The 13553-nt window shown below is 37.1% G+C and overlaps 1 protein-coding gene across 1 annotated transcript in view; it reads right to left on the reverse strand.

Moving 5' to 3' along the window:
- The window catches only part of LOC108802275 (tolloid-like protein 2), a 35791-nt gene that overhangs the window by 7620 nt on the left and 14618 nt on the right, over positions 1-13553 (reverse strand). The window contains exons 7-14 of the mRNA XM_018574144.1: positions 11979-12081; positions 10224-10340; positions 9188-9333; positions 7737-7932; positions 5884-6009; positions 5127-5287; positions 4841-5021; positions 788-913 (exon numbers count right to left, since the gene is read on the reverse strand). Of these exons, the coding sequence (XP_018429646.1) occupies positions 788-913; positions 4841-5021; positions 5127-5287; positions 5884-6009; positions 7737-7932; positions 9188-9333; positions 10224-10340; positions 11979-12081 (1156 nt within the window). The remainder of the gene's footprint in view (positions 1-787; positions 914-4840; positions 5022-5126; positions 5288-5883; positions 6010-7736; positions 7933-9187; positions 9334-10223; positions 10341-11978; positions 12082-13553) is intronic.

Below are 13553 nucleotides of genomic sequence, written 5' to 3' on the forward strand. Positions count from 1 at the left end.
TATATATATATATATATTATGCGCAGAGATACAAGTAAAAAATAAATAATAACAAAACCTACATGTGCAATGAGAACGTCAATGTGCGTTAACAATTTAAAGGAAACCGGTTAAACAAGAACTACATAGTCTGCCACGCCTTATTTCCCTTAGAAAAGACTAGTTGCTTGACTGTCTCTACGTCAATACTTTGAGTATCACTTACCCAGAACAAGCATGCAGTAAGTGACATCAGAACTACTGTTTTACAAAGTCAGTGACTCAAAGTACAAAAGCAATTAGAAAAGTATAGCAAGCCAGGCAGAAAGCATTTTAAGAAAAGAGTAAACTAGAGAAGCTCTCATATTTCTGTTAGGACGGATTTTGTTCAGCTGGAACTGTGGAAAGCGCTGGACCTGTGTGGTTATGGTCTTGGTGTTCATCATCCATTAGTAAGTGATGTGAATATGTGTGATCTGGCTGATGGGTAGGCAGCTTCTGTAATCCAAAGAATCTCCACAGTATGCTTAGCTCGACAGTGGACACAGTAGATGTAGGAATTGAAGCGCTACACCATTTACAATAGTCCAGATACAACTTTATTCCTTTAGGGTCAGGGGGCATTCAAGTTCAGTAGCCAATGCGTTTTAGGGGTCCAAATCCACAATCCCATAATCAGGATTTAATGACAGAAATCATGTATGTGGACTACAATCCCTGCAGCTTGAAAGTTGTACCAAGTTGTAATGGGAGTACTTCTGGCTTGTCAGAAGCTGGTTTGGCAGCAGATTTTGGTTAGGGACCTTACCTTCTTTACAGTCATGTCCATTGTCATGAAGTGTGTAACCATTTTTGCACTGGCACATATAACTGCCAAATGTATTGATACACTCATGCTGACAGCCTCCATTTTCTTTTGAACACTCATCCTTATCTGTAAAACAGATACAGCTTTGATTAGTTGCCACTTGAAAACAGTTAACCTATAACATTTGCACTGGTTGTTTCAGTTGTACCTACAGTGTCCAGTTGATGGACAATTACTGCCTATTCAGGACCACCTGTGCTTGAACACATTTAAAAGACATTTTAAACCATCAGTACAATGTGGAAAACAATTCTTTGGGGACTTAAGGTCAATAATTAAGGTTCCTTCTTTGACCTGTGTTGAGTGAGCTCTTGCTTGTAAAAAAAAAGCAGATATTGTACACAAAACAAAAGGTTGAAGCCCTGGTGTTTTGCCAATGCCCCTGAAAAATGCATGTCAGACCAAGATGTTGAGCACACATCATACACAGCCACCATGCTTTATAAGCTTTTTTTGCCTTCCTCTGGATCAAGTTAAAGGTCCATGGGAATGTAGCCAACCTCCCTGGACATGGCTGCCAGAGGAAAATCGAACCCAGATTGAACAGAAGGATTGTGCAAATTGTAGGCAAAGAGCCACTACAGCTCTATTTTCACAGATGCAAAAATGAAGCTTTTAAAGAAAAGAACATTGTACATACTGTGAAACATGTATGAGGCTTGGCTATGTTTTGGAAAAAAGTTGAATTGAGGCACTGGACACATACCTATAGACAGTAGAAACAGAACTTTGTATGAGCCCAATGGCTTAGATTCAGAAGATCTCCACAAAATCAGAGGCACCCTCATAAGCAGGGGGATCACCCTACTCTAGCAGTTCAAGTGTAGTTGAGCCAGAAAGCACGACAAACAAATGTCTTTAGAGTCTAAAGGATTTTATGGATTCCACAAATGACAAGAGGGAAGCAAAAAGCACCCAACATGTTTCGGGGGCCAGAAATTCCCCTTTCCTCAGTACTACAAAAAATACAAGTAATAAAAATAGTGGCTGGGGAAAACAATCGATTAAAACACAATTAAAGATTAAATCAATATCCATATAGCTATCAATACAAGTTCACAAAATGCCCACTGGAGGGAGGTTGTAGCAAATATAAAACCAAAAGTCTAAAATCTAGTTATAAAATAAAATAGAAGCGAAAAGCGGTGGGCCCCAAAAACCATTTGAAAATATAAAAACATAAACAATTATCTATTCCCGTTACTGAAAAGCACAAAAAGGGATTATGTATCCACATAGGTAACTGTGGGTCTTGTGGAACCCACTGTGGAACACTGCCCTCTATAAGAAAGGGAACATTCATAAAAACAGATGTGATTAGGTCTACACAACTTTTGGATTGATCAAAGACAACTGAAGAAAGAGTACATGGCTCCACAAAAGGAATTTTACAACCATACTTTTACTGTAAAAAAACAAACGCATTGAATTACAATACATTTGATTACTATATAACTAGTTAAACCTAGAACAGCAAACATTTGTTACAAATCCATGAGAAAAGAGAATGAATGCCAATAGATCTCACTTCCCCGTATAAATGATAAACAAGTGACAAAACGGTGAAAGGTGTTCCAGATAGAACATGACCAAAGGTATTCATAATATCATAAAATGCAAGATAGACATAATAAAGTTCTGTTTTATGTTCCAACTAGGACAGGTGAACATGGATATAAGACCAGAGATGATAAAATGGAAAAACACATACCTTTTAACTGTGTGTCAAAAGGTGTCCAATTGTTAAATAAAACACTATCAAGGCTTGAAGAATAAATACACTGGGGACTGGTCCATTTGTGGGTGTAAAACTCCATTGTGGAGCTTTGTACTCTTTCTTCTGTTGTCTTTGGTGAACCAGAGGTTGCATGGCCTTAATCTCATCTGGTTTTATGAATGCAATCAGCATCGTATAGAATCCCCTTACTTATACAGGGCAAGTGTTCCAGATAAAGCACATAGTCAATCGCCTATATAGAATCTTTTTTTGTGCTTTGAAATGATGGGAATAATGCTTAGGATCATTTGTTACATTTTCACAGTGGTTTTTGCGGCCACAGTTTTCCTCCTCACAGGCATAACTCAAATTGAGCTTGTATTTTATTCCATTACTAGACTTTAGACTTTGCTTTTATAATTGGAACAAACTGCTTCTAATGGACATTTTGTGATTGAATATATATTGAGATTTACTAAATAGATATTGATTTGAGTTTTACTTCACTTATGTTTCTTTTTATCCATTTTTCCCCACGGTCATTTTTATTTCTTGTATTTTTTGTAGTCCTGATAAAAGGAAGACGTTCAAGCCCTGAAGCACGTTGGCTCCTTTTTGCTTCCCTGTTTACATTTGTGAAAACCATAAAGTTCATTGGACGTTTGTTTGGCTGTCTTTCTGGCTCAACTACACTGTTGTGTTTTGAGGCTGCTTTGCTTTGTCTGGGACAGAGTGCCTAGAATTTGTACAGGATACAATTAAATCTGAAGACTATGGAATCCTGAACTGAAATGTACTGCCCTGAGTCAGCAAGCTGTCCCAGTCACAGGTCATGGGTCCTCCAACAGGATAATGACCAAAAACACACAGATAGAAGCACCCAAGAATGACTAAGAGCAAAACAATGGACTATTCTGCAGTAGCCTACTATGCGTCCTGATTTAAATTCTACTGAACATCTATGGAAAGAGCTGAACCATGCAGTCTGGAGAAGGCACCCTTTAAACTCGACAGGTGGAACAGTTTGCTCATGAAGAGTGAGCCAAACTACCTGTTGGCAGGTGAAGAAGTCTCATTGATATCCACAGAAACTGCTTGTTTGCAGTGATTGCCTCTAAAAGTTATGCAGTAAAATATGTCAGGGTCCCATCATTTTTGTCCATGCCATTTTCATATGTTTTATTATTTAGGATGTTCTGTTGAATAAAAAATAAAGAGCCAAGTCTGATTTGTATTAAATATGGAATAAATGATGATGGATGCCAATTACTTTGGTTAGTTTCAAGTTATTTCAGAAAAAAATAGTGGGTTCTTTTTTAATGGCAATATACCAACAAATTTGTCCACTTTTGTATATCTCTTAGGCACTATATAGTAGCTAGATTTCCATGCCATTAATTATGGTCTTTGCTCTCACTTGCCTTGTCCCTATTTTTTTTATACCATGGTTGTTTCCAATTTCCCAGTGTGTAAGTGAAAAATTTAACAGAGAGAATGGTACCCCTTGTAATTGCCACCACTGGTAGCAATTACAATATACGGCAGATCTGGAAACCAATGTACCCAGTTTTAGTTTTAAATAGAGCAGGGAAAATTTAGAACCTATTTTTTTTTCTGTCTGACTTCACCTGGGGAGATGAACATGAACAACTCAGTGTCACCAGGATAAGAAATTAGGTGAACAGGGGACACTTGGACCGGAAGGCACACAAAGCATAAAAAAATGCAAGGCCTGGTTCACACACAGGTGTTTTCGAGCAGTAGAAACGCAGTGTCTTCATGTGTGCGCGTTTTCACATGTGTAAAGATGTGCCAAACGCTGAACCCGTGGTGTAAACGGAGCCTAATTGAGGTTTTTCAAGTATTTCCACACTGAATGTCTTTAGTGAATTGTAATTTAATATTGCCTAAGTCCAGCCCATCCTGGATATCACTTACTTTCAAGTCCAGCCCCAGTCCAGAGATTCTTAACCCCAACTTACTCCCAGTCAGCTTCTATTCATATACAGCTTGCGTGCCAGAGGCACAATTTACTCCTATGAGTGAGCCGTACTCTGAGGGACCCCTGGAGACCACCTTTAGTACAGCTACTCATAGGAATAAATTGTTCCATGGAGCACATGTGCAGTATAAAAGCTGGCCAAGACCATATCAGAGCAAAGATCACTGGAATGGGGCTGAAGGCAAGTATTATCCCAGGTAGGCAGCACTCGGGTAGAAACCGGAGGGGTTTTTTGTGTTACTTCTAAAATTCCAATATTAAATGAAAGTCTTACCAGAAAAAAAGTTTACTTTAAATCCTTTTTTGGACACCGTGTTATCAGATTTAAATTCCAGCCTTATACCATTGCCTTGTGATGTAATGACCTCTGGTTTTTCAGAGCCACAATATCTTCCATGCAGCTTTGACTCTGAAGTTAGGCCACTGCGGATTTCCACATAGTCATATTTACAAACCTAGAGAAGGCATCATGTGAGATTAATACAGTTTGTTGCACAGAAACTCAAGAAAAAAATGAAAAACAGCAACAACAGAGTAAATGTTTAATTTGTACAACTTACATCATTGCCTTCAAGATCAAAGACTTCAAACTGCAGGGATATCCTGTATTGTGCTGGAGCTACCACTTGCCACACACAGTTTTTGTTCATAGGATATTCATTTGGCCAGCCAGGACTTGTTATTGTTCCATCTAGTTTTGTGATAAAACCTCCACAGGCAACTACAAGAGAAAGGAAATCATGAACATTGATAAGAGAAGAAAACCTCAACATCGATGCCAGTTAAGCATTAACCATTGTTACATGGCATCTCATCCCAATTTTGCTGGGCATGCTAGAACTGCATATGAAGATCAGGCTTTTGTAAATGGTTTGTAAAGGTAATATGTTCATCCATTACATAAGCAGTCAAGAACAGAAACACCTTACTGCCTCAAGTGAAAGGTTTTTCCTCCACAAAGTGCATTTAAAGCACACTGTTACATAACTAGGAGACAAAGTAGCAAAAACGGATCAGATCCATAAAATGTTCTTACCCATTAAAAAAGTTTTCTGTTAAAACTGGCCACAGATACCTCCAAGCGAAGACCTGGCGTGTCTAACATGTAATCTAGACCTGTGAGAACTATACATATAAAACATCTTTCCAAAGCCAGAAGTGTCATTCTTATAAAAGATACATAACAAAACTTGTCATCTGTGTTATTACAGCAGCAAACTACAGTTTAGATCTACATAATACTACATATGACCAGATATTTGTCATTCTCCCAAATAATGCTTACAGCTTTGATCTCTTACACAGAGATATACTCACCTTCACAGTTTTTCTTGTCTGGAGTGAGTTCATAGCCTGGATCGCAGACACATTTGTAACTTCCCAGAGTATTAACACAACGCTGAGCACATCCTCCATTATCAGGCCTTGCGCATTCATCCATCTCTTTTCAAAAATAAAAAAAGGCAGAAATGCTTAAATCAGGTAATGGCATGTTTACGAACAAGAAGTCACAGATGTACCTTTTTAGAGCCTGAACACAAATATCAAAAAAATTCTCAGCATAGTGCGAGATAGTTATCACATTGTTTTTATAATGCCACCCTTGCCATTGACAAACACATGGGGGGTGATTTACTAACCTAAAACACACGCACGCACCAGGTGCGTGTGATTTTATCACAGCAAAACGTATTTATCAACCAAAAAGTCTCTAAAAGCATATTTCCACTAATGCCACATATGGAAAAATCATGCACATGATGCATATATAATGCTGCTTCACAGTTTAGACAAAAATGGTTAGCTCATGCATTTACATTCCTGCATTCATCAATGCAAGCAACACAACATAGAGCTAATTTACACAACATCCCCTTGCAATTAATGCTTGGCTTTGCACAACACACCTGCTGGGTGTGTACACACTACAAAGGTGTTTAGATTCCACCCATAGATCATGCTGGGAGGGAACACACTACAGAGGTGTATACATGTTCGTGGTGTGTTTATAAGGTTAGTAAATCAACCCAATGATCTTTTATGTGTTTAGGCTACTGATGACTCTGGAATATTGTAAGTAGCCACTCCAAGAACCCCCAGACACAAAGCATACAGCTGAACATCAAAATCTTGAAATTAAAATTACTGCAATGCAGAATATGAATCACAGGGGGGTTATACACAGGACTGGACAAAATCCAGCAGCCAACATGCATATAAAATAAGGACTGGTGACCAGTGTGGTATAGCCTTTCATTTTGACTGTTAATGGAAGCAGATGCTACCTGGGTAATAAAAGGCATCTCCTGGCTCTTAGATTGGATTGACTGGCTCCTAAATGCTTCAACAATCTGTTCAGACATGTTTACACATTTAGAAGCCAGTGAGACTTTGCTAGTAGAAAATTCATGCACACACACATAAATAGAATATATACATATACACTGTATAGGTTTCCCATGTACATATTCTGACTGGGCAATCTTCAGTATGCATGTGACCAACACATTCTGACCACTGTAACAAACATATTAGCATTCGCAAGCTAAGGAACAGGTGTGGCTTGTTTTCAAAACATTTACAGCCTATCCATTATCCCACCTACAGCCGGCCCAATTCATTACCTACTTTCTGGGAACTGTTTTCATACAAGTAGGTCTTAAGAGCATATTTGCGGATTTCTTAAAAAAAAAAAAAAAAAAAAAATAAAATAAAGTGGTCCCCTTTTATTTTCTACCCGTGTAGAGCAACATTAACTTCTTTTGAGACAACTCAGACTCTTTTCAGACATAGTGCAGAAAATTATAATTCTGAAAGTAGAAGTACTAGAAAATGGTATAAACATGATTTTGATGAGGAAAACTGGATAAATACCAAGATACTGCCCATATACTGACCAGTCTAACAAAGTGAAACAGAATACTATTACCATTACCAGATACCAGTAACCTTAATCCAAATTCTAAAATACCAAATCACTTGGTTTTATCTAGCACTCTGCATGAACAGTTACCAATTGCTACAATTGATTATCAAGTAACTGTATATATCTTTATCATTTACTTTAGGTAAAATTTAAATTAGGTAATGATGTACGGTCACACATAAATACAAAACAAAAGTCAAAAACAGCTAAAATCAACCGTCATCCATGGTTGTGACACAATTACCTTTGAAAAAGTTGGCAGAAAATCCAGCTTTATTGATGGAAGAGTCAGAGTAAAATTTTATCCACAGAGTATTAGAGGTAGATTTAATGTCATCAGGCTTCTCATAGCCACAAAACTGCCCAATAAATGGACTATCTTCTGAAGGACCATCACGTATTTGAAGGTGGTCATACAGACAATTATCATGTGGTTCAAACTGTAAGACAAAAAAATGTTTTATATGGCCATAATAAACAACATAATTAACCGACCTAGACACCACATATTTTTTTTTATTGACTAGAGGGAGAAGATTTACAACTTATTTATTTTCCACCCTGCACTGTAGAGATTTCCTGTCCTGTAGACAAAAATCTCAGCAAATGTAGGGACAATGCCACTTTATCAAGATTTTACAGAAGCAAATGACCCTACCGGAAGCTACCCCCCTCCCCATTTCATTTCCAGTTCTTGTGGCAATGGTAGCACTCTAGGCTTTCACTCCTTTTTCTGTGTCAATGACAGAGGTGCTAAGGACAAATATTAAAGTTAACCACCAATGGGTACACAGACTGCAATAAATTACAGAACTACAAACCCTTCTACACTTCTTTATGCAAAAACCAGAACAAAAATGTATGGTGTTCCACTTTAAAGGAATCTTGGTAAACCAGTTATTTTAAACTAATGTATAACCCATAAAATTTTATTACAGTCGACCCCTGCGAAGTCTCGGTTCAGAGTACGCAGCCTCAGTCGCTCTCGGATTTTTCCCATATAGGGGTAACATCAGTATCTTACATTCTAGTACTGCCGGAGACATAGCAGTACCGTACAGTACTGTACAGTATAGGGTTTACCATTACATTCTTTTTTTAAGGGTAATGTATTAAGCTGAGTTTGAAATTAATTTGAAGTGTTTGGGGGGCATATTTAGGGTTTAAACCATAAAAATAGGCATTTATAGGCATTTTTTTTACCACATTCGAAATATGTGGTTTTTCACAATTCGTGTGTGCTCTATGTACGTAACCCCCTGCGAATTTCAGGGGTCGACTATTATTTTGCAGTCTCACAACCCACTGTCCCTTAGAATAGAGAGAAAACTAAAAAAATAAACAAAAACTTGCCATACACAGTGGGAGCATAACACATACAAATGTAAATGGAAAACGTTTAAAATATAAATTAGAGAAAGATACCCAGTGATGATGGAACTGGAAGGCTCAACAGCCACATTTACAAATACTAGAATAGCTATTGTACCTTACTGTTGTGCAAGACTTCTTGTAGGATCCAAAAATTATAGAACTTACTTTTGACAGCTCAAAGAGACCCTTATCCTTTTTTATAAGGTCAAATAGTACAGTGAAATAGAACCAGGACAACTTGTATTTTATCAATGAACAGTATATTATACTAAAAGGCCTGAAAGTCTAAATAAAGATTAATTGTACCAACAAGTAGCTCACCTCAAACGTTTGAAAGGTAAGACCAACTACATATCCTTCGGAGACTGAAATTGTCCAAACACAGTGTTTATCTGGCCGATAATCATCTGGATAATTGGGGGATTGTATCTGACCCGTGTCCTTTTTTAAACTGCCTCCACATATAGCTGGAAGTAACAAATATCTGCAAGTTAGAACATATGACCAGGTATAATGCAATGATATACAATAGCATTTATAACAGAAAAAAATGACTACCAATTACAATCAGGAAATTATTTTTTGACTCAAATTTCTCTTGGCATCGTCGACTCTTAAAACAAAACTGAGGTATGCTTTAATCTCATCACCTCTTCCCAGCATATATTTACCTTTTCTTCACTTCTCCACTACTATGTTCTGCAAAGGCAGCAGAAGATAATACCCCATACCTCCAGGTATATAGGAGCATGCAACAGTGCTGGGACACTGAACAACAGAGTCTATAGCCCTGTGTAAGCAAGACTGGTAGCTCACAGGTTACACAGGACTTTCCCACCTAACGATCTCATGGTGGGCATGGGTGGTACAGTGGTTCCCCCAAAAGTGCAACTACTGGGGAGGGCAGAGGGTAACAATTTGTGGGGATAAATTCAGTTTCCCACATTTTTTGGGAGACTGGAATTACCGTTTCAGCCCACATGGCTCCATATCGGGTCAGTTGGAATGTACTTCATAGAACCTGTACTGTGCAACTCCTCTCTCCTGTATCACCAATCATGTTAAAACTTCCAAAACAGGTTTGAATCTGAATGGAAAATATAAAAAACATCTTAGCACTTGCAAACCAGAAAAAATCTGTTCCAGGATCACAAGATTACACATAATTGCAGTCAGGTGGAGTGATGCAGTACAGAAATATCTGGATGAATATATAATAATAATTTTTATAATAATCAGCCCTCTAAGTTGCGTTTTAAAACCCAACAATAGCAGTTACTACCTGTCACCCAGTACAACACTTGTATTTATGATAATTGTATGTCTATTCCAGGATGCACTTTGAACTGGCACCTACCTTCATAAAAAGCCAGAAACCCTTTACCAAGGATATTACTGCTACTTCGGAATTCAATCCATAGCCTGCTGTCTGTAGATATTATTGGCTCTGGAATATGATCCCCACATAATCTACCTAGAAAGAAAGAAAGAAAAAAATGGTTAGTAGGACAAACTACTGCAAACTACTGAATGGAACTACTATGGGGTGACCAAAAAAAAAATGATTAAAAAAAAAAATTCAAAAAAAAAATCCAAAAAAAAAAAAACCAGGACAATGGTGAACAACTGGAGCAGCTGTACATAGTAACTAATCTGGTTTCATGTTCCAAATGAGGCAAAGGAAGCTATCGGTTTACTGCAGGCAACTGCTCCAGTTTTGCACTCATTTTCTTAGCTTATGTGAATTGTAAACAGTTTTCCGAGAGTGATATAAGCCAGTGACGAGCAGTTGTTGGTCAAGAGCCTAATATTAGTTCTCGAGCAAAACATAGCAGCTTTCTTGTAAAATGTAATGTAAAAGTTTTTTTCCCCCTCTATTTTATATTACATATTACATTTAAGTATACTTGACTTAATTGGCCCTCATCGAAAGACTTCTTATATATTTGGTTTCCAGTTTTATGAGCTATTTAAGTATATTAAAGCTAATGTTGAAATAAACATTGCACCTTATGCACAAGGGGTGGGTGACAGTCCCTGACGATGCCTCGTTAGTAAATCTACCACGACTAGATGGAAAGCTCTGGATCAGTAATGTTGTTCCAAAATTTGAATGGTAGCTTCCACCATATATCTGTAATAGAGCAAAAAAACAAAAACAAATGTACCCCCTCAAATAGTGGTATAGCCACCTATGAATCTCTCAGAGAAAATATCTCCAAATAACTAGGAGCATAAACATTTTATTCAAAACTGAAAAACTAAATAAACATCTGTTCATATATTTGTTTATATTATTTAGTTTTTTCACATTTAAATAAAATGTTTATGCTCCTAGTTATTTGGAGATATTTTATTTGGAGAGATTCATAGGTGGGTATACCACTATTTGAGGGGGTACATTTGTTTTTGTTTTGTTCTATGGCAGATATATGGTGGAAGCTACCATTCAAATTTTGGAACAACATTACTGATACAGGGCTTTTCATTTGTTGTTTTTTGTTCTATTAAAGCTAATATTTGGAAATCTGAACTATAAGGGGGATATTTTCTACTAGAAATGTTGCAGGGGAGCCTCTGAGGGATGTTATCAGCCTGTGCTTATGAACTCCAGTCCTCAAATACCACTGGAAGGCTTACATTTAAAAGTTTTTTTTTTAGGTTTCCACAGATCATATAATCTGTGTCACTAATTAGTAATTACTGTAGATGAGAAACATAATTTAATGAAATGACTTGTTTAACATACAGCTAAACAAAAAAAACTTAGACAAAATTGATTTTAGTTGCCTTTTAACATGCACTCAACATTAGTTTTTCACAATAAATGAAAAAGGAATCTACCCAAGGAATAAAGGACTCGACTTTGTCTTGTGTGTCAGGCTTTACTAGGAGAAAGGATATGGACTACAAAGCGAAATAGTTCACCCATTTATAGACAAATCTACTAGACTCATTTGAAAAAAACACAAAACATAAAAATATATTTTACTGGCATTCAAATAAGTGTTGCCTTAAACAGTATGGCCGTTTCCTGGGTATACTTCATGAGCACATATGTGGCAGCATTTTGTCAGAATACTACTATTCACATTTTATGAATAGCCTATACCTAGTAATGGTGCTTTTCTCCAATAACCGTCTCGAACCTCTATGTAGTCGTACCAGCATAGTCGACTTTTAAAAAGGTCAATTTCTGTGAAATTCAGAACTATCTAAAACAACAAAATCAGAGTCATTACCACAACATTTCTTACAGGGCATTTAGGATTTAACAAAATTAAAGTGATAATGGGTTAAAAAAAGTGTAAAGGATTCCAACAAAAAACAAAAAGAATACTTAGAACATTACTGGGGGATAAAAAATGTTTACTGTGACCTGGTCCATAGGATCTCTCCGAGTTATACCGCTCTCTTTATTTGAGAGCATTATAAAACTCTATAATGGTATAGAGGTATATTTCACTCTATGACTTTTATTTCCACTGTTCATTCCACTCTGTGACTTTGAAAGAAATTTTATACTGTATGTCTTTGGGATTGGAAAGGTTTACACACCTTGTTTTGAGCTTCCATTATTTTGTTTTTCAGTGCTTCTAGTGTAGATACCATATCTGAGTAATCATCCCTGACCAGCACCTCACAAAGCATATACTTGTACATATTGCAGGTGCACAATTGTACATGTTTCTATTGCTTACTTGAACTTTCATAAACTACTTCCTCATCATAGTCTGATATCCCATTTTACAGTGGCTTGTGTGCTAGTAAGCTGTGTGTCTATACAAACACAGCTAGTAGATGGACAGCTACTGGAGACTGCTCTTGTGATCTTGTACTAGACAGGAAGTTCAGGAAAGCCAAGCTGAGAGAGTTGGACCCAGAGGTTCAGAAACATGATGATTAAGTGCTTGGGTTAAAAAAAAATTGCCCTTTGCTGGGCAATGTATTATTTGTTTGACCTTGATTCATTATTGAAAAAAAAAGTTTGAGAGTTTACTAATACTTTAAAAACAATGGGAAGTTATTTTTTAATTGCTAAATTTCTAAAGCTCCTAAAACTCAAAATCATATCATTAATAGTGAACTAAGCTCCTACCCAGTAAGCTAACCAATCACATTGTCAGAATCACCAAACAGTTTCCTTTATGGTGCATTCACTCAATTTCACATGCACAACTCCTTTAACTGAATTCATATGATTATGACACGGAGGGCTTCTCTGGGATCAATTATTAACTGTGGTGACAACAGTAGTGGCAGAATCGATGACATTTTACACACAAATACATAATTAAACTTTTACCAACTGCCACAATGAATATACCATAATCCAGTGTAGTGTAGAGGGGACAATAATAGTTGTAAATACCATTACAAAGTTCAGTAAATCCCCGTCTATTTCACAATGTTGGATGATGTTACCCCTTAAACCCGGAAACTACTACTTGTAAAATACTAATTTATCAAATCCTATTTGCTAAACTCATTTGCAACAAGCAAAAAATGTATAAAAAAACAAAACAAAAACCAAAGTCTTTGCAGAAGGTACAGTGTACAGGTACTGACCTGCAACCCCCCTGAGGACGTCGACTGTGACTAAACGCGTCGGGGCGTGCCTACTCCATGTGATACCACGCTTTATCAGGAAGTACATGCCCTGCGGATGCTGTATTTGGCGCTGTGA

Source organism: Nanorana parkeri, unplaced genomic scaffold (assembly GCF_000935625.1).
Source record: "Nanorana parkeri isolate BGI_ZX_2015 unplaced genomic scaffold, ASM93562v1 scaffold2764, whole genome shotgun sequence".
In the NCBI taxonomy this organism is placed as follows: Eukaryota; Metazoa; Chordata; class Amphibia; order Anura; family Dicroglossidae; genus Nanorana; species Nanorana parkeri.